Source organism: Penicillium pulvis (assembly GCF_028828015.1).
Source record: "Penicillium pulvis strain IBT 33274 chromosome Unknown contig_7_segment1_segment0, whole genome shotgun sequence".
NCBI lineage: Eukaryota > Fungi > Ascomycota > Eurotiomycetes > Eurotiales > Aspergillaceae > Penicillium > Penicillium pulvis.
The window spans coordinates 1,366,836-1,389,494 of record NW_026643079.1 but is presented as its reverse complement, the minus strand read 5'-3'; the positions used below and the strand labels follow the sequence as shown (position 1 = coordinate 1,389,494).

Here is a 22,659-nt window from a genome sequence, read left to right as displayed (position 1 = left end):
TTGTCTTCGAGCTTGTCAGAAGTCTCAGGTAGAGCACATATCACAGATTCTTGTATGTATCATGTCTTCAATTCTGCAATTTCTGTCGAACACCTTCTATTATAGAAAGACACAAACGTTGAAAGAAAGAAGGACTCAGTATAAATAACTATCTAGTGCGTAGCTGCCTTCCTGGGAAATAAATATGTAGTGTTCATCAGAGGTCAACTGGGAATTGAAAAGCAGGAACAACCTAGGAACCCTTCTATGTGTAGATGGGAATGCGAGGTTCCAACGCCGAAGTAAAAAGACCTCTCCATGTCCGGGTATCAAACAAAATGAAAAACCATCCTGCCGGGAAAATCGATAAGCAAATTCGTGTAAAGCATATAAAAAGAAATAAAAAGAAATAAATAATGAAAGAAAAAGATTTGAGAAATTCCGTTTCGTGTTTGTCGTCATCATTTGAAAAGGGCCCGATACTCTTGCATTCGCTGCTCCTGGACTTCCTTCTTGTCCTGCTTGCTGCGGTTCATGCTCATATCGGCCAGTTGCTGTTTTCGCTTCGCCAGCTCCATAATTTTCTCCTCGATGCTGTTCTTCATTATGAACTGAATCGTTTGAACGGGGCGGGTCTGACCGAGGCGGTGCACACGATCGACGGCTTGTGCGACAGCTGCCGGGTTATACTGGGGCTCCATTATGTAGACTCGGGATGCCGATGTGAGATTCAGCCCAACACCACCAGCACCGATGGTGGCTAGCAAAATGGTAATGTTGTCGTCCTTGGCGAAGACATCCAGCGCCTTTCCGCGGGCTGCAAGGGTCATGGTACCATCCAGCCGGGTAAAAGAATCAAGCCCGTGATTCTTGAGGGCTATCTCAATCAAGTCTAAATGAGTCGTCCATGCAGAGAATACCACACTCTTTATCGGTGGCTCTCCTACCAACGCGTTGCTTTCCTCCAGGGTTGCTTGGAGGTGATTGACCAGGGCCAAGGTTTTGGTATGGGGACGCTCGTAATCGCCAAGAACCTTGCCGTACTTGCGGTTTGACTGACGTTCGGTCTTTTGGTTTTCAAAATCCTCAATCATCCCAGGTGTCAGTATGGTGTAAGACCTCGTGATCCAACCTTCACAGGCTTTGCACCGGACTTCTCCGGTAGACTGGTCGTGGAATTCAGTCCAAGACCAGAAGCAGGAAGGACAAAGCATATCGAAGCATGGTAAATAAATAGCCATGTGCGCATTCCGGTCAGTATCACCGGAGCCAGTGAGAGGTTCATCAAGGTGAGAGCTGCAGAGCGCACATTGATCGGCGGATGTCTGCAGCATAAGCGAGTACATTTCATATGCTCTTCTCTCCTTGGCCGCAGAACTGCCATCATCTGATTCGTTCTCCTCCAAATCGATAGCATCATTCATAGTCATGCCCTTGATCCTTTCACGATCTGCAAGGTCGAGAAGCTCTTTACCATGAGCACTGACTTGACGCAGTAGCATCATGGCTTTCAGCACATGATGGTACATGCGGCCTCCCATCTTGGTCTTGTTTTCGCCCACAAGGTGAGTCATCATGGCGTTAGACTCGGTACGGAAGTAATCATGCAGCTGTTGCTCTTTCTCAGAGAACTCTAGAGTAAGCAACTTGTCCTCCCGTGGTGGCAGGTTGATCCTGTCCTTGACCCGACGTAGGGTGAACGAGTCAATCAGGACCCGAAGACTGGTGAGGACTGTGGTGTCACCGGTCTTGAAACGGCTTACTATGAATTGCCTGAAGTGGGTATTGTCATCATACGGGGCAAGGCGCAAGAACCTCAGAACCGAATGAAGGTCCTCAAGGCGATTCTGAACGGGCGTTCCTGTCACAGACCAACGGCGCTGCGCATTAAGACTGAGAATTGCCTTAGTCTGTTGGGCATTCTGCTCCCGAATTATGTGAGCTTCATCCAGAACGATGCGAAACATGTTCATTTTACGGAAGGGACTGTCACGCCCGACGCGTGAAGAAAGCTCACTGAGCACTGTGCTGTATGTTGTGACGATAAGGTCGTAAGTAGACAATTCCTTCAAATCGGTGGTTCGGCCTGATCCATGGAAAACGTATACTTTGATCGAATCCGCTTTGAGATGCTCTTCAACCTGCATTGTCCAGTTCTTCACGGCACTTAGTGGCGCCACCAGAAGGGTTGTTCGGGTGTTGCGGATGCCTGGATAATGGCGGGCCAGGCCATCAGGCGGAGGCGAATTCTCCCATTTGTGCGCCGCTGACAGCGAGGACAAAACCAAAGAGAGTATGCTTAGCGTTTTCCCGAGACCCATCATGTCAGCCAGCAGACCACCAAGAACCTGTCGAGGCTCTTTAGCTGATACAGTGCCAGTGATGATCTCTTTGTATTCCTTCTCGCCACTGGAGTCTCTGTGACATCGCCAAAGTGAATTGTTGTCCGCTTCTTCAGGTCCAAATTTCCGGCGTTTTTCTTTCTCCGTCATAAACCACAGTGCCTGTTTTTGATGATGAAGGAGTGGTGTCAGTATACTGTCAGGAGGTTCCATCGTGGGAACATCGGCGCTGACAAGCTGATTGAACATTTTGGTCACAGAGTCGGTGATCTCCTCTGCCGTCCTAACCTCGTATCTGTATGCGGGGCGGTCTCTTGTGCCATTGTTTGTTGCAGCTGCAGCTGCAGACAGCCGTTTTTGCCTAATCTCATCATGAGGATTCCAGACCGGAGTACCTTTCTCCACGATGGGTGGAACACCAAGCCAGACATTGTTGTGACTAAGAAATTTGCCAACCATCTCTGCACGTTGACGTTCTCCATACAAAGTCAACGAGGTCCGGTAATGCGTAACTATGGGTTCACCGGGAACCTCTTGTGGCTGGATAGGCCGCATGTCCAATCGTGCCGATATTTCCAGAGGTATGACAGGGGAATCGATTAATTGACAAAGAGCCTGAGCAAGTTTGGTGGGATAGATCACGCCGAAGCGATTTCCCGTAGGATCTGCAGCTGAGATCCGATTGTTTGTTTTATCTGGATCGCGATGCAATTCAAGTTTGATGACAGGCCATTGGCCGGGGAAAAGGAATTTGGAATTTGGGTCTGGCTTTGGCACAAAGCTAGCGCTGATCATGGCCCCTTCGATTTTGCCATAACAGACACGCTGGGTGCTGAGATCATTCGAGCCCGTGAATTGGATTTCATCATCATCTGCATTGTCCTTCGGAGGAGTAGTGGTCAAATCCACAACGCCCGAGACCGCTGGGGATGGGACGTGATTTATTTGTCCTTGTTTCATGAACTCCCCCAGCTCACTACCGTCCGAAGGCCTAACCTGCTGGCTGGGTGTCCCGGGCTTGGATGTATCCTCTACCTTCATCTTTTTGACGGGTTGGTGACGGCGTTCTTCGACATTGTAAATGTCCTCGATCAAGCGGCGTGGGCGAGAGCGTTCATCGTCCTCGCTCATGTCTTGATAACTTCTCTTTGCATCGCTTTCATTGCCCTCGTCTTTCGCATTTGTGAACTGCACTGTCATGTTGGCTTGCGGGTTCGGCGCGTCACTTGGCGCGGGACTCGGTGCCATGGGCATGGACTTGGGTGATGTCTTGCGGGGAATAGTCGCCGAAAATTGCACAGCCGGAGAAGTTCCAGGCGGGGCGATAGAGGGGACGGAAGGGCGCGGGGAACTGTTCGCATTTGAGGGGCCTGAGAGGGGATGAGGTGAGCTGGGTGTTTTTGTCGAATCCAAAGCTGAGGGATAAGACAAAAGTGACGAAGAAGTTGTTGGTTCCTCTTTGATTTGAAGCATCGGTGCCAAACTAAGTCCTGAAGATACCACGAGGGCTTCCATTTCATCTGGGGAGGGAGAAGTAGAAAGGAGAAAGGAATCAGTACCTTGTTTCTTGAGTTCTTTCTTGTAGCCCTTGGGGTCCAGTAACATGGACGCGCGGGAGGCCATGATGCCTCAAAGGGATATAAAATGGGAACCCGGAGAGAAATGGTATCCGGCTGCTTCAATCACACGCTCCGCGAAAGTGAAGGGCAGGTGAAATGGTGTTTCCAACGAAACACTTGATATGGTGGAGAGAGGAAGATGAACATGTGACCGAGGGAAATGAAAGGCGTGATGGGGCGCAAGTTCACAGGACGCAGGAAATCAAGGAAGAAAAGAAAGAAAGAAACATGAGCGCGTTCCTGTCAGCGTCCGCGCCGCTACCTGAAAGCTCGAGTAAGGATGGCTTGAGGACGTTCAGATCATGACCTCACAGTTCCTCGGAAGATCCCGCCGATAAGAGCGGTTATCTTTGTCCTCAGGTCCGCTCAGCAATGGAAGTAGAGAGCTTTTGGAAGGTAGACTTCACTGGTTTAAATCCAGAGAGATGTTAAAGAGTTGAGTTTTGGAAGTACGATAGGATCAAAGTGTATTGGTTCCAAGTCTACCGCCTTGGCTGATACATCTTATCTATGCATCTCCCCACAGCGGAGGTACTGATCTAAAACGCGCATTATTGTCTGATACGCGCTGCACCTAAACCACAACTTTTTATCTTCTTATCTAATTTGAGAATAAAGGAACTCCGGACGATGGTATCATGGAATTAAGTCTCGTCATATATGCTACATGAAGCGCCTAATCAATGCGCCGCAACCCCAACCCGAAACAGCTAGAGACGGTCTATATACAACACAAAATCCCCAATCATGAGCGTGGCGTGCGAGAATAAAACAACACTGGCATCAGCACAGCGTGCAGAACAGAAACAGAAAAGAAGACACGAGGATGCACCAAGGTGCTCTACTCGTAGCTCCAAGAAGAACGCTAAAGGAAACAATGGCGGATTAAATAATTGAGATGGAAACGCGACGGCATGAAAATGGGGGAAAGAAGCCAGAAAGCCAACCATAGGCTCGAATTCGAGCTTGTATGCTTTAGCACCAGGTGAAAACGGGGTTCTTGCTCTTGACAGCCTCTAAACGTTCCACAATGACTTTGCGCTGATTACCTTCCATGCCCTCAGCGGCTGCGTATCCGAGGTCTCCCTCGAGGTCGTCGCTGCCGAAGGTATTGATGTGGGGTACACGGAATGATAGAGAGCCACCATGCTTCCGTTGTTTGTTCGATCGAGCAGGGAGGTCGGGCCATCCGTCCAAGGACCTAGCATAGGCGCCATCAATGGTTGTGCGTGAGTAGTCGTCGTTCAAAGTAGCGGGACTACCGATGGAGTCAGTAGCTCTTCCGCCAGACCGGCCATGGGAGAGCTCGAACCGGTTGGGGTTAGGAAGTTCGTTCGGAGATGGTCCCAGTCCTAGGAGGTCGTGATCAGGGGTCGCCTGAGAAGAGTTGGCTGCACCAATGTCCATCTCTTCTTCTTCGTTGTCGTAATTCATGGCTTGGCGTCGTTGCATGTCCGTGGAGGGTGCTCGCATTGGGATGGCAACTGGCACATCTACGAGATCATCCCACACGCAAACCCGGGTCCTTCGGGTCAATTCGAGAGGACCATGGTCCGAATGTTTCAAGGTCTCGACCACGTTCCAGGCCTGACCCTTCATGACAGCAATCTGCCGAGCGAACATGCTTTCTTTGAAATCGTCGTCCTGGGAGAATACTCGGCGCAATGCCATCTGCGTCCCACTCCACCATGCAGTCGACGTAAGCAAAGGAAGAAAGTGATCACGGGTTTTTTGCGAGAAAGGTTGTCCGATCAGGGAAACGGGTAGGAAAAGCCATCCGAAGGGGAAACTCCGCCACTGATCTGCATGTTAGTATTGGCAAAATGATATGCTGTGGAAGAGACATACTGCATCGGGGTGTTTCCATGGCCATGATAGACTGTTGTCAATGGCACCAACCTGAACTGACGCCTGCTGTTCTGATGAAGCCAAAGGTGTTCCTGTGCGGCTGACTGCCATCATTTGCTCGCGCCGCCGATAGGGATTGGAACCGTTCGAGTTGACAGAGACTGGACGCGGAGGGGGCATGAGGTCGTCTTCGTCGTGCTTGGGTTGTGGCTCAGTGGATTTCGGAGGGTCCGCCACAATGGATACTTGCTCAGTGCCCCAATCAATCTTGATCATCCAATTATCCAGTCCACGATCCGTGTTCCGCATTATGTAGTCTAGAATTACCAACTTCTCCAGCTCTTCACGGAATGACTGTTTGAGGTTTTCGGTCCAATTGAAACGACGCTCGGCACTTTCGTCGCGTGGGTTTGGCGTAGGTATCTGTGCAGGCTCATCGTCATCCTCGTCGTCGGAATGCACACCAGATGGGCGACAGGCCTCGTTCCACGGCCGCTTCTTGCGCTTCGGGGCATCCTCCGCCCGGAAGCCCGAGTTGATCTGATCGGGCCAAGGATGTTCACGAAGGAAAATGTTGGCATCTTTGTATCCTTTGAGGAAGACTTGGAAGCTACCAGCCTTGGGAGGCAGGATCTTCTTTCCTTTCCAGGCCTTGCGCCGATCCCAGAAATCATAGAAGAATGATTTCGAGGACAAGTACGCGATTTCGGTAAAGGGGACGAGGTTTGTGCGTAAGCGGGCATCGAGGACATATGCGGCGGCTTCAGAGACGTAAGAAAGATTGGGAATAAGACACGCCCGGCCGAAGAAGCAGGGAAACAAATTCCGGTGAATCCACTTGGTCCATTTGGGGTTCCGCGAAGCGTAGGGTTCTTCGTCCTTGGGTTTGAATACGCCGACCACTTTACCTTCAGGGTTTCGAGCAAAGTAACTGCCCGAACTTCCCTGCGCGATCATCCTTGGATGCACACCAAGCTCAATTGCCAGACGAACACTCTCGATGATCTCCTCATATTCTGCCCGCGCCATTCGTTGCTGGACCTCATATTCATCGGATTCAAGGTCCTCTGCTGAGACCGGTTTTACGCCGTCGGGGGCTTGGAAGACGGAGTGGTAGATTTCGAGCTTCTCTTCCTCGTAGGTCTTGCCCTTGACTCGGTTGATTTTGAACTTGGCGGCAATTTCATCTGCCCATCGCTCCAGGCGCGCATTGATAGCCTTGATGTCTACTCCAGAGTTTCGGCGGCTGCGGCGGGAATATCCACTGTGTCTGCGTCGATGGCTTGGGGGCGTGGCGAGACCGGACGCCTGCATCTGGGCTCGGGAGGAAATAGGAGCATAACGGGGGTTGGAGGTGGACACTGTCGACGAGGCCGCAGCCATTTCTTCATCTTCCGAGTCATCGTGGATGTAACCGCGCTCTTCCTCTGCTTGGGCGAGGCGGGCGTAGCCTGACGTGGCAGGGCGGTTTTTTGGCATTGTGAAGGACAGATCTGGAAGAAAGGAAGGATGAAGACAATCTAAGTAGAAGAAAAAACGACGGGCTGGAAAAAAAACGAAAGGCAATGAAAGGATCACTCCATTAGAGGTGATCGGGTAGAGGACTTGAAGGCAGAGGAATAACGCATCCCGTCATGGTTGATTATTATTATGGCCAGACATGGCTTAAAGCAGGGGCTTGACCTGAGGCGGGTCTAGGAACGGGTAATTTACCGCATCCGGCCAATGATACACTATAAGTTCACGTTAATGTTCCTGACACGCAGTAATACCCATACCGGCACCGCCACAGAGTGCCGCAGTCTCCACCCCCTAAAAACCCACCCGCATAAAAGGGGGTTGCGTTTGTGGTTCTGCTCCAAGGTTTCATGGACTATCACAATAGATTTACGAGAAGCCGGGAAATGAGGTCGTGGACTGACCCACATGGCCAATTGGCCAGCTGTTTACAGAAAGAGTTAGGCATTGGCGCGTCCAGGATCATATTGGGGCTATCCAGTCGTACTATCTATAGCACAGATCTACACAGTACTCTGTATAAAATGACATAGATAATAGATATAAGAGTACAAACATCTAGTCATCATATTACTAATTGGTTCAAGGAAACATCCACGGATTTTGGTCAAGTACTTGATCACCCAGTTTCTGGAGGTTGACATGCCTCATTGGAATGAGCATAGATGGCGGAGGCAGGGTACTAAGGATATCGAACTTCATACTAGAGAACACATTCCAATAGATCGTGGAATTAAAGCAAAAGCCCAAGGTTTCAAATGGCTCTGATTTCATGGTAATTACCACCATACAGTGCCCAGCCCCATGCGTCCAGCGCGATAAGTGATAATTTCGATACGGGGCGCGATAATAACAATCGGGAAGGATAAGATCCATTTCTGAATCTTCGCATCATCCTCCCCCAAACACCTCGTTGATCGCTGTGATTGAACCATTTGCTTGTCGGTCTCAATTGCCAGGACGACCTGAACCCAGTCATTCACTGGTATTTGCTGATGGTTTGGTCTCCCACGAGGAAACCTCATCACTACCTCTGCAAGTATCGTTGACTTAACGGTCGAACGGTCAACGGCCTTCTCATTGCATTGTCTTCCATGAGCCCAAACATCTTGGAGTTCTATTGATCTACATTCCTCGACTTTTCACCGAAAATCGCTTTACAGAGTCCCATATCCTCTCGCGCCTTATTTTCCGAACGCCCGGTTCCCTCCCTCGTACAATTCGGTCCCGGCCGGATTTCCCTCGAGCATCAACCTCTTCCTCCATTGTGGCTTCCATCCTCTATCGGGCGGCGCCCATTGACCCGGCTCTCAAACCTGGCTCGCCTCCGCATCAATCCTCGGAGCTCTCGCGTTTCGAGTCTCCGTCCGCCGATACTCCTGCGTCACAGTCTACGGATACCGATCTCCCCAAATCGTTTTCCCCAGTGCTGCCAGACCTGAGCGGCATTGGCAAGTACAACAGTTCGGAATACAGAGAGAGTTTCCCAGGCTCAGTTTCTGTGAGCGCCTCCCTTCCAGGATTGGCAGCACTTGCCTCGGTCGCGTCTGCTCCCACCTCCAATCTACGGTACGTTTGTGAAGGAGGAAAACTATAACTAGGCGGGAATCATTACATCCATTTCTAGCCATATTAAGGATGAACACATTTCCCCTCGCCAGCTGTATACCCCTCCTTTCCTCTTCAGGGAAGGATCCAATGGGCGCATCAGAAATGGGCGCGAATCGATTGGCTGACCAGTTTCCCTCCCAGCGAGTCTAGGAATTCGAATTTGAACATGGCCAACATGACATACGCGACCTCATCTCCAGCGGCCACTACTGGTGGACAAGGTAGTAACCCTGTAAGTTGGCCCCCTCATTACCCTTGTCGCATGTCCCTATCTATCATGATTTTCATGAGTGGGCTTATCGCCTTATCTTTGCACGGAAGTATTATCAGCGAGTCGACTGGGGCCTTGGCACCACCCGATCCGTGCGCCTCTCCCTTATCGAGCCCGTCAAATCTCTCCCCAATCTTATCATCTATCACAACTCCCCCATCTCACGTTCTTCCTCCTCTTGATCTCCCATTTCCACCATGGCGAGCACATTGACTGATGACAAACGACCTCAATTACAGCCCGTCTGCCAAAACTGCGGCACCTCCACCACACCCTTGTGGCGCAGGGACGAGTCTGGCTCCGTCCTCTGCAATGCCTGCGGTCTGTTCCTCAAGCTGCACGGGCGGCCTCGTCCGATAAGCCTGAAAACCGATGTGATTAAAAGTCGCAACCGTGTGAAGACCGGTCAGGGCCCCAAACGTAAGGTGAGTACGCGACCAGCGCATCAAAAAATCTCTGCACCCTGTCGTCTTCGGACCTAGATAAGAAATTTCTCGAATTGCTGACACCCATTGCGATCTACTAGTCTGGCGGCCCTATCGATGCCAACGGTCTTGCGACACAATCCGATGTGGGGACCCCGCCTATGGGTTCGCATGGCTACCGTCGCGCGTCGCGTAAGATGTCCCCGGGTCACTCGGATCGCTCAAATTCCCCCTTGTCGCGAACAGAGACGCCCGGGTTTGCCTCCATGCATAACTCGAACATCGCGCCCCAGCACATGTTTGATAGCGTCACTCGCGGCGACGGTTCTTTGAACTCTGGTCTTCCTTCCTTCCCACTGCGTCAACCCTCCCCGTCTGCTGTGGATCGTCAGCTTGACTCGCCCCAGACATACGAAAGCCTGCTGGCCCTCAACACGTCGTTGAAGACCCGTGTCAGTGAGCTTGACCTGATCAATGAGCTGTTCCGTGGTCGCGTCGCAGAGCTCGAGCAGAGTGACGCTAGCGCGCGTCGGTCGGAGATGATTGCGCGCGATTCCGAGTCGCGTCTGCGCCGGTCCCTCGAAGAGTCGCAGCACCGCGAGGAAGAACTCAAGCGACATATCAATGATCTAGAACGCCAGCTGAGTGGTGACAGCGAGTTCTTAGAGCCCCACGCCAAGCGAATTCGACTCTCGGACGTGGTAGAGCAATCACCCGAGCAATCCCCGACACAGGTCAAATCACCAAACAGTGCTTAAAGAAACGAAAAACTCCCCCTCCCACCACTCAATCTTTACGGCCTTACTAGCTGTCTCCGCCGATCTCTCGGATTGGAGTCCGGCTATAGCTTGGCTGCTGGCTTATCCAATCTTCCCTGGTCTTTTTGATACCCTTCCCGACTCTTTCGTCACCGGTGGCTTGGCTTTTTTTTCGTGTCGTTTTCAACACAAAAGCTCATGGTTGATTCTAATTTCTTTTCTGATTCTTGTCGGGATGCTCTTCAAGAGCTGTCTTTTAATCTTTGCTCTTTGCCACGGGTTTGTGTACGAAACCTCCGATTATGCTTCTAATACAGTGTTTCTTCCCTTCCCTTCTTCTTCCCTTCCCTTTTCCTATGGAGTCTCGTACACAAAGGGTGGCAAGATCAGATAAGGTCCAGCCGTGGTGAAACCAAAGAAAAAAATTATACATGAATGTCTTTTTGTTTCTCGTTGGGGATATGCCTGTCGCGATGTTGATCGAGATATCGATCAGGGAGCTTTCAAAGTTTTGTTGTTTATCGCCCTAATAGAGGCGATAGGTCCTTTTTCTTTTCCGGCTGGTTTGACTGGTCAAGCCGAGTTGTTTCTTGAAATTGATACTTTTACGGTGTTTTCATTTCTTTCCAGGACTTGGTAGCTTTGATATAGCTGAATGAAGGATCTATTTGGGGTCATCTCCATGTAATTGAAGTATATCAAGACTTTGTGAGTAACACTAGCATCTCGGTTTTGGCGTTATCATAGCAAGTGATCACCATACTTAGACCTTAATCGAGAGTGTGGGTCCGGCATTTGTCTATCAATGTATGTACCATTAAATAGGCTCCTAGCGAATATATGTTTTGATCTACTAAATGACCATCGAGATCTCTTATTATCTACTGTCTAATTGCTCCCATGTATAGAAAATATTATACGTAGAATATGAGGACCTGTGATATTAAGGCCGGAAATGACCGCTTTCGACGCCAGAAATGGCCGCCTTTCCACCCGTAACTTAGAGAAAATTGAAAACCAATGAACTACTGAAGCAACAAGAATCAACAACCTTGGACACACAAAAAGCTCCTCGCTGCCTTTCCGAAGCACGGAAAAGATTCAATACACACAGCCAGCGAAAACAAGATGGTAAAAGACTAGTAGCAAAAGAAACGTACGAAGTAGAATTTTGATTGGGGATAGAGTAAGCTAAAGGCAGACGGACTTATTCCCGTACTGCTGATACATGCTAAGAGCATCGGCCCTATTCCCGTGCTGCTGTTACATGTCTCTCACCACCTTTCATACAGCTAACTAATGACGAATCAAAACCCCAGTGCATCCGAAAAATCCCATAACAGCAAGGACTTCCTGGGTAAATTCATGGCTTGGGGCGTTTAGAGAATGGGATATTCTCCTTCAAAGTAGATGGAGAAGCTTTCTGTCGCTGCTCTTGGCCGAGATGTTTGCGGCGGTTCGCGCTTGTCACATCCGAAATAAAGTTGACACCGTGGTACCTAGCAAGATTCGTGAACAGCGCATATGCGCTCTGGAATATCAGGAGGGTCGAGGATGTAGCGTAGATGCCGTCGAGTTCAATAGCGAACCCAGGCGGGAGGGTCTCAATCCAAGTGAGAAATCTGTCCAGCTTTTCCTGGGTCATATTTTCGGCAATGCGAACCGAAAAGACTGCACGTAGCGTAGGGGCAATCGTGTTTGGGTCAATGCGTGTGACGCCCGTGAAAGGGAAGCAGATAGATACCCCTAACTTGACATGATGTGTTGGCTTAACAACCGGGCTATTCTTTCGAATAGTCGCCATCACGTCCGAAAGTGTCACAAAGTGGTGACCGTCTCGCTTACGCCGAGCAATCTCGCCCCGTAACTTTCCGGTCAAGGTATTGCGTGGTGGGTAAAGGGCCACTGGAGTTTGCTCATCGCTCGCAGAAAGGACTTCGACAACGCGAGGCGCGGGATTTGACGTTCGCGTTGCCACATGCGAGTAACAGCAATCTAGGACGAAGAGAGCGTCTGTATCTGCGATGTCGAAGTACTGGACATGTCCTTTCACCACAGTATCGATGTAGTCTTGGAGGCTTATGCTTCGGCGAGATTTGCCTTCGACAGCCCAGAGCTCTTCCCCTCTAACCTCTCCGTGCCCGGCATAGTGAATAAGCACGATGGATTTGCCGGGTGCATCTGCTGCGCGTTGGAAAGTGGACCGAATTGCGTCATTCAATGTCCAGCCCGGAGTTCGATCCTGTTCGGCCAAGATCTCAACTTGAGCTTGGTCGAGATTAAGTGTGCTCAGGATCGCCTGGAAATTATCGGTGTCTGCAGCGGCATTCGTGTTGTCTCGCTCCCATCGAATACTCAGCGCGAAAGAGAAGTTGTAAACTCGGCTGCGATTGTCCACAGCGCGAGCTATTGCGTTTTTGATGTCGTCTGCGCTGATGGCTTCCATGGTGGATTGATGGAGTTATCCTGTAAAAGGAGTGGCGTTTGAGTGTGTTTAGAAAATTGCACGAAGAGTTGGGCGAGGGAAGGTAGAAGTAGTAGGAGCTTTCTTGTAAAGGGAGTGAAGTTTGGGTGTGAATAGAGGATTGCACGAAGAGTTGGACGTGGGAAGGTAGAAGTAGTAGGAGCTTTCTTGTAAAGGGAGTGAAGTTTGAGTGTGAATAGAGGATTGCACGAAGAGTTGGACGTGGGAAGGTAGAAGTAGTAGGAGCTTTCTTGTAAAGGGAGTGAAGTTTAAGTGTGAATAGAGGATTGCACGAAGAGCTGGACGTGGGAAAGTAGTAGTAAGTACGCAGTATAGTGGAAGAGCTACATTAGGTTTAGTACTAGTGCCAAATGAGGCTTAGTTGGTGGGTACCGAATATCTTTAGGGACAAACCTCGCTTTCGTTTCTTCGAGTCTGTTTTATGAACGCAACATAACCACTATAAGGATCATTCCCATCAGGATATGTTTACAAGTGACAGCACTTAAATTTCAGGGAAAGACCAAATACATTGGCCCATGTTCTTAAACTGGATCAGTCGGGCTACTATTCGGTACATATACGGGGCAATATTCGAAAAGTAGCAGAGGAGCAATTGTCATTAGATTTTTAAATTCGTCTCCTAGTAATCCTTTTTTGTCCCCATCAAATAGATACCACCATCATCCCATCTATTCCCTACTGCTGCTGAGGAATGTAAGGACCCATGAAAGGAGCCAAATAATCCCGCTTTCCAAGAGGCACACCTTCCTTCCGCAGAATGCTGTAAGCAGTAACAACATGGAAGTAAAGATTAGGCAGCGCAAAAGCACTGGCATAAGCATCCACCGGCATGGGAACATTGACTCCAGGCCCCATACCAACCTCGGTCATGTTCTTGGCGTTGGCGTCGATGGTGGCCTTGTCGGCGCCATCGAGAGCCTTGAGAGCCCTCTCAAGGAGTGTGTTGGCCTCAGCGAAGGATGAGAGCTCGGTGGCGGTCTCTGGGACCGGGGCACCGCTCAATCTGGCGACAAGCTTCTCGGCCAGCGAGACGACGGTCAGGATCTGGAAGCTGAATGGCTTCATGTCTTCGTGGAGGGTGGATGTGAGGAGATCCTTGCCATTGGCGTGCTCCTCGCCTTTGCGGACGATGCTGGCGAGGGCGGTAAGGACCTGTTTGGCGGGGACAATTGAGTTGTCATAGAGTGTGTAAGACATTTTGGAAGTGGGAGGATATGAGTGGTTGCAATTGAATTTGATGGACAGTTGGTAAGATTTGTTGTGAAGCTGGGAGAGGTTGAAGATGAGCAATGATTTAGTGATATGGCAACATTGACGCCACGAGCAAGGTTGTTTAAATACCCCTGGCTAGTTCAAAGCGTGTCAATAATCAACTTGTCTGGCGGGGGTAATAGTGGGGCAGGGGCCGAAGCACCGAAACCATGTACGTATTAGTAATCCTGTGTAGAACTCCATGGATGATTACAGATGGACTTATTTCAATCCTTCTCTGGATAAGATCGTCTAAGTTTGCCGATTGAATTTGTCATCAGTCTCTATCAAAATTGATCCCTGTCATTGTATCTTTTTGCTCAACAAGTAGCTATAGATTCAGACATTGACCTGTTATCATCTTTGCTTTAGGCTCTCTGAATCCGACTCCACACTGGACGAAAATCTTTTGACACCTCTTTATTACGACCCTATCCGCCAATGAAAGATGGATACAAGGAATTCGGAGGAATTAAAGATTAAGAAAGTCACTTAAGCCGCTGTCTGGCACGGTGAATCAAGATAGAATTAAAATGATGGAACAGGAAGTAGTGAAAGAAAGGCAGAAGATAGAGAGAGGCAGAACTGATTAGCTCTAATATGCAATCGAAAAAGCCAATGAGATGATCAGGAAATAGTGAGAAAGAGCAAATGAATGATGGGGTGCCTCCCCTTTTTACTAGGTGAGCTTTGAGGCTCTTGACAGGTTACTAGGAGTGGTAGACATAAACTTGGATTGATCATTAAATTAGCTTTGGGTTTCTCTTATCTTGACTGAACAATGGTACTCCTGCTTAACGAGCCACATCGATGAGGTAGACCATGGTTGTTCCTTATCAACCAATTCGAAGTCAAACGAGCGGACCAGGTGAGAAAGTACTTTAGACATCTGCATCATGGCAAGTGGCTTGCCTAAGCATGAATGCGAGCCCAATCCAAACTAAATATTTGTAAGCATGACTCCATCATACCAAGGACACATTATACTCACAGTAAGCATGCCTTTTTCCAATTCAATCACAATAGAAGGATCTTGTAGCCATCTTTCAGGCTGAAATGACGCAGCGTCTGGCCCGTATACATCATTATTGTAATGCACTGTCCAGGGATTGACTCCTAGGATAGACTGGGATATCCGTCAGCTATGTCCACTATTTCATATGTAGGGAGAAGAAAAGGTTTGATTACCCCGGCTGGAAAATATACACCATCGAAGATTGCGCCTCCTGAAGGTACGACTCGAACAAAGGGTGATGCTGTGACGGGGTGGATGCGGAGTGCTTCTTTAATACAGGCTTGGAGATAGGGTAATTTTCGTGCCTGAGCAAAGGAGAACGGCTCATCTCGTGGCTGGTCAACTGCAGCGGCATCGATCTCCGTTCGTAATTTTGCCAAGGCGACAGGGTTTTTCATAAGCATGTAGAAAGCGGTGCTCAGAGCAATAGAAATGGTATCGGAGCCCGCTGCGATATTGCTTCCTACTGTATTGAAAATCTCCATATGGCTTAGGTTTCGCTTCTCCTGGAGATTGAACAACTTGGCCAGAAAACTGCTCTCATCACATTTCCTTTTGTTATTCATATAGTGGAGAATGTGTTTCGCGACAATATCGAAGGGAATCTTCAGCCGGAGGGCTTGTGTCAAGCCGCCCACTATTGGATGCAGTTCAGGGAACACACCAACATGTGCTCCATAGCTGAAAGTTAAGCGGATGGCTTCGAGAATACGATTGTGATCGTATCCATAGCCAAGATAGTTAAAGGATTCCCCAAGCTGATCTCCGTCAGTGTTCATTCAATGGTAACAGCGAGATGTTTACCCACCGTGAGCTCTCCAATGACATCGAAAGCATAGAACTGCATCCAGTCTGGCATATTGAAATGCTTTCCGGGTTGTGAAAACTCTTCTAGTCTTGTACAGAGTTTCAAAGTCTCTCGGTCCATCACAGGCTCATATTGGTGCACCTCATGTGTGGAGAACAAGGATGCTATCTTGCGTCGCTTAACAGCATGACGCTTTGGGTTTATTTCGGTGAACAGATCAGATTGAACGTTGTCAGGGTTTCCAAAGGCATAATAGAATGTCGATTTAGGGAACTTGTATCGTGATCCATATAGCTCCCTAGCAGCAGTGACTGTGTTAATACTGAATTTGCCAGGGGCATAACAAACAACTGGGCCTGCGCCTTGAGTTAGCCTTGTTCTATCCTGAGAACAGTGTGCTCGTACCATATTTGCGATGGAGTTCAATATTCCATTGCTCGAAATTCCCCCTGTTAACGGCGAGTAACTCTGGAATGCGAGTCAACTTGGCAAGCCAAGGTCCTTTAATGTCTGCCAGTGGGCCAAAGAAAAGTTGCCATCCAATATACTGGAAAAGCAATATAACTGCTGCTAATAGAATGTAAAACATGATCACTGTCCTTGGTAATCGTGATGTGGATCAAAGAAGGTATGGCATCTCATACAGTGATGCTAAGGCTGGGCACATCCGGAAGGAAGGTCATAGTAAAAGATAATAGAATCAGTGGGGCAAATCCCTCGCGCCTCGGCGGGACTGTGCGGTATAGCAATGTCCACATCATGATCCTTCCCGTGGCATAGAATGGGGCCAAAATCTAGTAATGCGGATGGCCTAACCTTTACCGTATTTACATCGTAATACAAAAGCATTGATATACAATACAATACAATACATAACGTGCTTGGCAAAATGGCCAATCAACTAAATTAGCTTCTGCAAGGGTGACTCGGTGGGTCGAGTAAATGACGACGAGCGATTTGCTGCAGAAATGCCAATTATAGACTAACAAATGATATACCGCATGTGCTATCGGGGAGAACTGACACGTGCAAGGATTGTGGAAACTACTCCCGCATGAACTACGCAGGGACAGCCATGTGGGCCCCTGGACCTTGGGGGCTTCGGAGCCCAACCAGATTGGGAAACTGCCGTCAAGCCACTGCGAGCGCAGCCATTCTTCAGGTTACTTGTACAGTAAGAGTAAGCACTAGTGGCGCTGCGGGATCATTATGAGGTAGTATATTTCCACCCGCCTCTCGGCACCCCTTGAGTTGGGGGCCGAGTCTTAGCACTGTATTTGATCAACATCACAGCGACAGGCTCATTTGGATATTTGGATATTTGAAGAGTTGATGGATCTAGTCATTGAAAACAAATATGCACCTGGCCTGTGCATTGCTCCCGATGCCCAGGGCTCCATCAGCCAACTATAATTAGTAGCCATAGAGATAACCCTACAACTCAGGATACTGCATACATGTGTTCCATCTCCTGATTCCTAATAAAAGAAACCTAGCAAGCTAGTCAACCTTCCGTTCAGACGCGATCATCTCATTCGCCATGTCGACAGAAGATACACACAGACTGATTGCTCAACTCAAAGATCTACATGATCGGGCTCCCTCTGACACAGCTCTTCGTAATGAGCTCTACAATGCTCTAATTCGAGCCACAGCAGCAATTGAAAGCCCTCTGGACACTGTGCGGCGCCTTTCATTCGCTGTCAGTTCTGCCTTCATTTTAATACTATGGAAGCTGCATTTTACTGATAATGACAATAGCCACTCCAACTCAGTGTAGCCAAAATAGCTGTGGACTTGAACCTCTTCGAGATAATTGTCAATCAAGATGGCCCTGCTGATGTGGCTAAACTTGCCCAAGCGACAAAAGCAGAAGGTCTTCTCCTTCGTAAGTTCCCCTTCCTGAAGTCTCGTCAAAGCCCACTGACACCGTGATAGGTCGTATCCTCCGTTATATGGCATCATTTGACATGATAGCGGAGTCAAACCCCGATAGCTTCAAGGCATCTACCAAGACAAAATCTCTCGCCACTCCGGGATTCCAAGCGGCAATCAAGCACCAGTTGAGTTGGCCCCAGCGTCCAACATATCTTGTTGATACGGTGATTAACACGATACGATTTAGTTTCGAGGCCCAGTTGCCTGCTTGGGTCGCCATGCCACAGTTCTTGCAGGACACGAATTATCAGAACCCGATCGATCCCCGGCATACAGCATTTCAGCAGGCACACGCCACTCCATTGGCTGCATTTGAATTCGCGATGACCCGACCAGAGTTGTTCGCTGATTTCAGTAAGTGGATGGCATTGCAACGCCACGACCAACCAACCTGGCTCGATGTCTTCCCGATTGAGCGAATCTCGCAGGCGGCAAAAACAATGGAATTGTCTCAGCCAGTGTTTATTGATGTTGGGGGCGGCGTGGGCCACCAATGCAAGGCCCTAGTGCAGCGATTGCCGGAATTGAGTTGCCGCGTAAGACTGCAAGATCTCCAGCCAGTGGTGGAGCGTGCTATTCCAGGAACGGGTGTCGAAGTCCAAGCTTACGACTTTTGGACCCCTCAACCTTGTCTCAATGCGGCTTTCTACTATCTTCGTAACGTGCTGCATGATTACCCCGATGAACGTTGCCGGGTGCTTCTTGAGCAGCAGTTACCTGCTTTGGGAACCAACTCGGTTTTGCTGATTGATGAAATGATCGTTCCATCGGTCGGTGCGTCGCGTCATGGGGTTGAGTTAGACATTGCCATGATGGCGAGCTTGGCTGCTATAGAACGTACTGAGGGGCAATGGGCTGACCTCTTTCGGTCTGCGGGCCTGTGTATTGTGGAGACTTTCTGTTATGATCCACAGATGGGGCAAAGTCTTATGGTAGTAGTCCCACAGACACAATGAAATATTATCATGCAGTTATTGATTGATACACCCAAGACAAAATGTAGATAGAATGTAATGCCCTTGGAGTTTAGCTTCAACTCCGTACTCCACCCTTACGAGTGACCACCTATCTCATGGTAGTAATAGATAAATGTTTCATCTAAACAAAGGCAAAGCAGGCAAAATGGGAGCAAAACATGTAAGCGAGTCTCAGGAAAGGAATTAGGCATTTAAACTTGCAGATCGAGTAAGCAAGGTAAGCAGGAGCTAACCATGTACTGTAGTATCTGTGCATACTTTTTGAACTGCGGCTGGTTCCCCACTCCAGTGTCTTCACACGGCATGTGAAGTTTGGGGGCCAACATCTGGTTTTACCCCTGTAATACACTCTTTGTTTTACATATCCACACTGACATCATTACAGAAACGTAATTACCATCCCGTCCAGAGCTGTCATTGTAGGATCAGCCATGTAAGCTATCCGTTTCTTTGATCATCAACAGACCAGGGGTATTCCCGGAAGATCTATTGACCCATTTCCCCTCACTGAATATAAGAGATACAGCCCCCGCTGGCTTATTGTTCCATCAACAACTTTCAAACCTCTATCTTTAAATCATCATGACGTCCGCTTCTGACGCTATCGCGGCCGTGAATGCGGCGCTGGCCCAATTACCTCCGGCTGAGTCTATCCCAGAAGAAGAGCGATTCAAGCTTTTGGGGGCGATGGATAAAGTCCGTGTTGCTATGGAGCCTCCAGTTTTGACCGTGCGCAATTTTTGTTTCGCGGTAAGATGAAGACATTATCGAACTCGGGAGATAAGTGATTAATGTGGGGTAATTCGCAGCACTACGGCATTGTTGGTATTCGGGTGGCCATCAGCATGGGTATCTTTGACGCCTTGGCCGCGGGCGGTGGATCACCACAGACTTTAAGCCAACTATCGGAGAAGACTAAGGGCGATGAGAAACTCTTAGGTAAGTCTATTAGCTGCCAAAGATCTTGACAGCGCTTGACAAAGGTCCATTGGTGACCTTTTGAATGTCAATGTCTTGTTTTAAATCATATACTGACTCGATTTATAGTACGAATTCTGCGTCTTCTCGCCGCAAACAATCTTCTCACAGAGACTGCCGATGGGGCATACCAGCCCATGCCACTTGCTATGGGTTTCGCTTCTGGCTCGCCCTTGCCGGAAGCAATTAAGCATTTGTATGTTCCCTCATATGTGTTTACTCAAGAGATTGACTAACGACGCTCAATAGCTACGCTAATATGAAGGCCTCGGTGAACTTGAACGAATTCTTCGAGTCTACCGGGTACAAGAACCCAGATGACGCTTACAATACCGCCTTCCAATTCGCTTACAAAACAAAGGAGCATCACTTTGACTGGTTGAAGAGCCACCCCGAGGACCTGCATGCTTTCAACGTGGTTATGGGCCTGAACCGTCAAATTGAGGGAGCTCAGTGGTTCGATTTCTACCCAGTGGAAGAGAAGCTGCACGTAGACTCAAATGATCGCGTGCGACTGATCGACGTCGGGGGTGGCCTTGGGCACGATATTGCACGTTTGAGGGAGCGATTCCCCACCCTTCCCGGGCGGCTCATCGTGGAAGATTTGCCTGATGTTATCAAAGATATCAAAACCCCACTCGGGGAGAACGTTGAGGCTATCGGCTACGACATGTTCACAGAGCAGCCCGTTAAGGGAGCCAAGTCATACTATTTGCGCACTGTGCTTCATGATTGGCCTGACAAGCAGGCTTTGAAGGTGCTAGAACGTATTCGAGAGGCCATGGCGGATGATTCGATATTGCTGATTAACGAAAATACTCTACCCGAGAAGGACGCGCCTGAGTTCTCCATTGCACTGGATATTCTGATGATGGAAATGTATGGGTCTCTGGAGCGCACGGAGAAAGAGTGGATTGGCTTGTTGGAGCAGGCCAAGTTTAAGGTGGTCAAGGTCTGGCGCTCAGAGTCCCAAGGTGTCGGCTCGAATGCTTTGTATGAGGCTGTTCCGGTCTAGATTTTAAAGTTTCAATGTTTGCAAATAGAAATTAAGTTGTTTTTATCTTTGGTATTTAAGGAATTTGTCCCCCTAACCGAGGTAAATAGACATCTGGAGTAATCAAAATCTGGTCAATTCGGATTTCTAAAGATATTTACACCAATAATAAGAAGCGCGGAGACAGGAAATTGAGAGATAGAACTCGCAGCAGGATCTCAATTTTTATCACCCCGACTTGTTTACAATCATTGCTTGTCGTGCCATGGACAACTTTTTGACACTTGCTTTCTGTGCTATTGATATTCAGAGATAAGCGACCGAGATGATTGTCTGAATGTACTGCTGGAATGTGGAAAGAGAGAGGACAGAGCACTATCGCCGGCCGCCGGCAAAGACTGGGGTAAGACGCATACATTCGGGAAAAAATCACACAGCCTTATTTCCTTTGAGGAAGGGTATATGTATTGATCAAAGTATTATCCGGACACTATCTCCTCCGTGTATTCATATGATAGTGTTAAAATCACGAAGCATATCGTAAATCGGCAGCTCATACAACCGAGTGGTTCCGCTTCTCCTGTACATCCGCTTCTCCTCCACCAACACTTTCTTCCATGCTCGCAGTACTAGACTTGAGTTGCGAGTTTTGTGACCGTCCGAACCGATAAATCAGACCAGAATGGCCAGAGGACTTGGAATTCTTGAAGGTATTTGAGTCGAGGCGGATGGGTTTACCATTGAAGATCGCATCCCAGACAGGCTTCGATGGCGGGATAGATGCCGCAATGATCACGAACGGCAGCTCTAATGAAGCCCATAGGTATACTGAGTAGGTAGCCCATGTTGCGTCAGGGTTATTGGTTGACTTGCTGAATTGGGCAGCCTTGATGCAGGCGCAAACACAAGCACTAATCAAAACGAATATGTTAGAAAACTGCAATCTTGTCCCAGTAGCACAGCCCAAGGTTGGAACAACTTACACAAGACCGAGGCCTAAGAGCGCGCAGAGAATCATGCGTCTCTTCACAGATACCTTCAGTTTCAGAATGAATGTCAATGGAAGAAGGGCTAGGAAGAAGTCGATCCATGCTCCAAATGCTATAGAACTGATTAGCATGGCTCACGAGCGAATACTTAATCAAGTGGGAACTGACCGGCTTGGAGAATGGAAAGGTCAGTGTTGATTGAGGCATCAAGGCACTTTGTGCTTGGCGCGGTTGCAAGGGCCGGAGTCCATAAGGCTGCAGTTGGCTTGCATTGCCCAAACAAAACGCCAATGTTAACAAAGCTGAGAGCCACATATATGGCAATATTCACATAAACAATGTATTTGCGGTACTTGGCGGTCGCTCCCATAACTCGACAGATAAAGAGTGCGACACTAATCTTGCCAAACATGGCAGAGAGGACTCCGAAGGGCTGGTCCACGATCTCCAGCTTCAAGACAAACTCCAACTGATCCATAGTCAAGTATTGGATGTGTCGAATACCGCCATGTCTCACCATCACTGTACTTAGACATAATCCTATCAAGTACAAGACCTGCCGGACAGATTAGATCAAGCTGTCCTTGGTGGGATGGGGGGTCAACTTACCCACGCAACGACAATCAAAAAGTCATCTAGACCCAAGTCTTTCCGCAGGATTCGACTGTAGAGCCGCGTACAGATAAAGAGAAATGTGAAAGGAAAGGGTATCCAGAAACTAGATAGCAGGGCAGCGCTTCGGTCAACATCTGGTGGTAGTGAGGCCGACATTTTGAAAGTATGCGATGAAGATTGGTGCTTGTCCTGGATGAGAATCTCTTTGCTACCCTGTTCTTATCAAACAAGAGAA

General features: G+C 48.7%; 9 protein-coding genes across 9 annotated transcripts; 3 read left to right on the top strand and 6 right to left on the bottom strand.

Moving 5' to 3' along the window:
* Positions 1–440: 440 nt before the first annotated feature.
* On the bottom strand, positions 441–3,944 carry N7503_008457 (uncharacterized protein; the record flags this gene model as incomplete). Its single annotated transcript, XM_057068004.1, has 1 exon — positions 441–3,944. The coding sequence occupies one exon, from the start codon at positions 3,942–3,944 to the stop codon at positions 441–443; it is 3,504 nt and encodes a 1,167-aa protein (XP_056918859.1).
* Positions 3,945–4,915: 971 nt separating this feature from the next.
* N7503_008456 (1-phosphatidylinositol 4-kinase LSB6) lies at positions 4,916–7,267 on the bottom strand (the record flags this gene model as incomplete). Its single annotated transcript, XM_057068003.1, has 2 exons — positions 4,916–5,737; positions 5,789–7,267. The coding sequence occupies 2 exons, from the start codon at positions 7,265–7,267 to the stop codon at positions 4,916–4,918; spliced, it is 2,301 nt and encodes a 766-aa protein (XP_056918858.1).
* Positions 7,268–7,948: 681 nt separating this feature from the next.
* Positions 7,949–10,371, top strand: N7503_008455 (putative GATA transcription factor (AreB); the record flags this gene model as incomplete). Its single annotated transcript, XM_057068002.1, has 5 exons — positions 7,949–7,985; positions 8,470–8,875; positions 9,059–9,149; positions 9,428–9,613; positions 9,715–10,371. The coding sequence occupies 5 exons, from the start codon at positions 7,949–7,951 to the stop codon at positions 10,369–10,371; spliced, it is 1,377 nt and encodes a 458-aa protein (XP_056918857.1).
* A 1,363-nt stretch (positions 10,372–11,734) lies between these two features.
* N7503_008454 (uncharacterized protein) lies at positions 11,735–12,817 on the bottom strand (the record flags this gene model as incomplete). The annotated part of the gene is made up of 1 exon (XM_057068001.1): positions 11,735–12,817. One exon carries the CDS (start codon positions 12,815–12,817, stop codon positions 11,735–11,737), a length of 1,083 nt encoding a protein of 360 aa, XP_056918856.1.
* Positions 12,818–13,534: 717 nt separating this feature from the next.
* N7503_008453 (DUF1993 domain-containing protein) lies at positions 13,535–14,056 on the bottom strand (the record flags this gene model as incomplete). The annotated part of the gene is made up of 1 exon (XM_057068000.1): positions 13,535–14,056. One exon carries the CDS (start codon positions 14,054–14,056, stop codon positions 13,535–13,537), a length of 522 nt encoding a protein of 173 aa, XP_056918855.1.
* An 802-nt stretch (positions 14,057–14,858) lies between these two features.
* Positions 14,859–16,522, bottom strand: N7503_008452 (cytochrome P450; the record flags this gene model as incomplete). Its single annotated transcript, XM_057067999.1, has 5 exons — positions 14,859–15,050; positions 15,102–15,236; positions 15,299–15,883; positions 15,934–16,289; positions 16,339–16,522. 5 exons carry the CDS (start codon positions 16,520–16,522, stop codon positions 14,859–14,861), a joined length of 1,452 nt encoding a protein of 483 aa, XP_056918854.1.
* A 951-nt stretch (positions 16,523–17,473) lies between these two features.
* N7503_008451 (S-adenosyl-L-methionine-dependent methyltransferase) lies at positions 17,474–18,827 on the top strand (the record flags this gene model as incomplete). Its single annotated transcript, XM_057067998.1, has 3 exons — positions 17,474–17,635; positions 17,695–17,821; positions 17,872–18,827. 3 exons carry the CDS (start codon positions 17,474–17,476, stop codon positions 18,825–18,827), a joined length of 1,245 nt encoding a protein of 414 aa, XP_056918853.1.
* A 603-nt stretch (positions 18,828–19,430) lies between these two features.
* N7503_008450 (S-adenosyl-L-methionine-dependent methyltransferase) lies at positions 19,431–20,841 on the top strand (the record flags this gene model as incomplete). The annotated part of the gene is made up of 4 exons (XM_057067997.1): positions 19,431–19,598; positions 19,658–19,787; positions 19,896–20,022; positions 20,076–20,841. 4 exons carry the CDS (start codon positions 19,431–19,433, stop codon positions 20,839–20,841), a joined length of 1,191 nt encoding a protein of 396 aa, XP_056918852.1.
* A 532-nt stretch (positions 20,842–21,373) lies between these two features.
* Positions 21,374–22,580, bottom strand: N7503_008449 (uncharacterized protein; the record flags this gene model as incomplete). The annotated part of the gene is made up of 4 exons (XM_057067996.1): positions 21,374–21,731; positions 21,804–21,921; positions 21,978–22,278; positions 22,419–22,580. The coding sequence occupies 4 exons, from the start codon at positions 22,578–22,580 to the stop codon at positions 21,374–21,376; spliced, it is 939 nt and encodes a 312-aa protein (XP_056918851.1).
* Between the last annotated feature and the right edge of the window lie 79 nt (positions 22,581–22,659).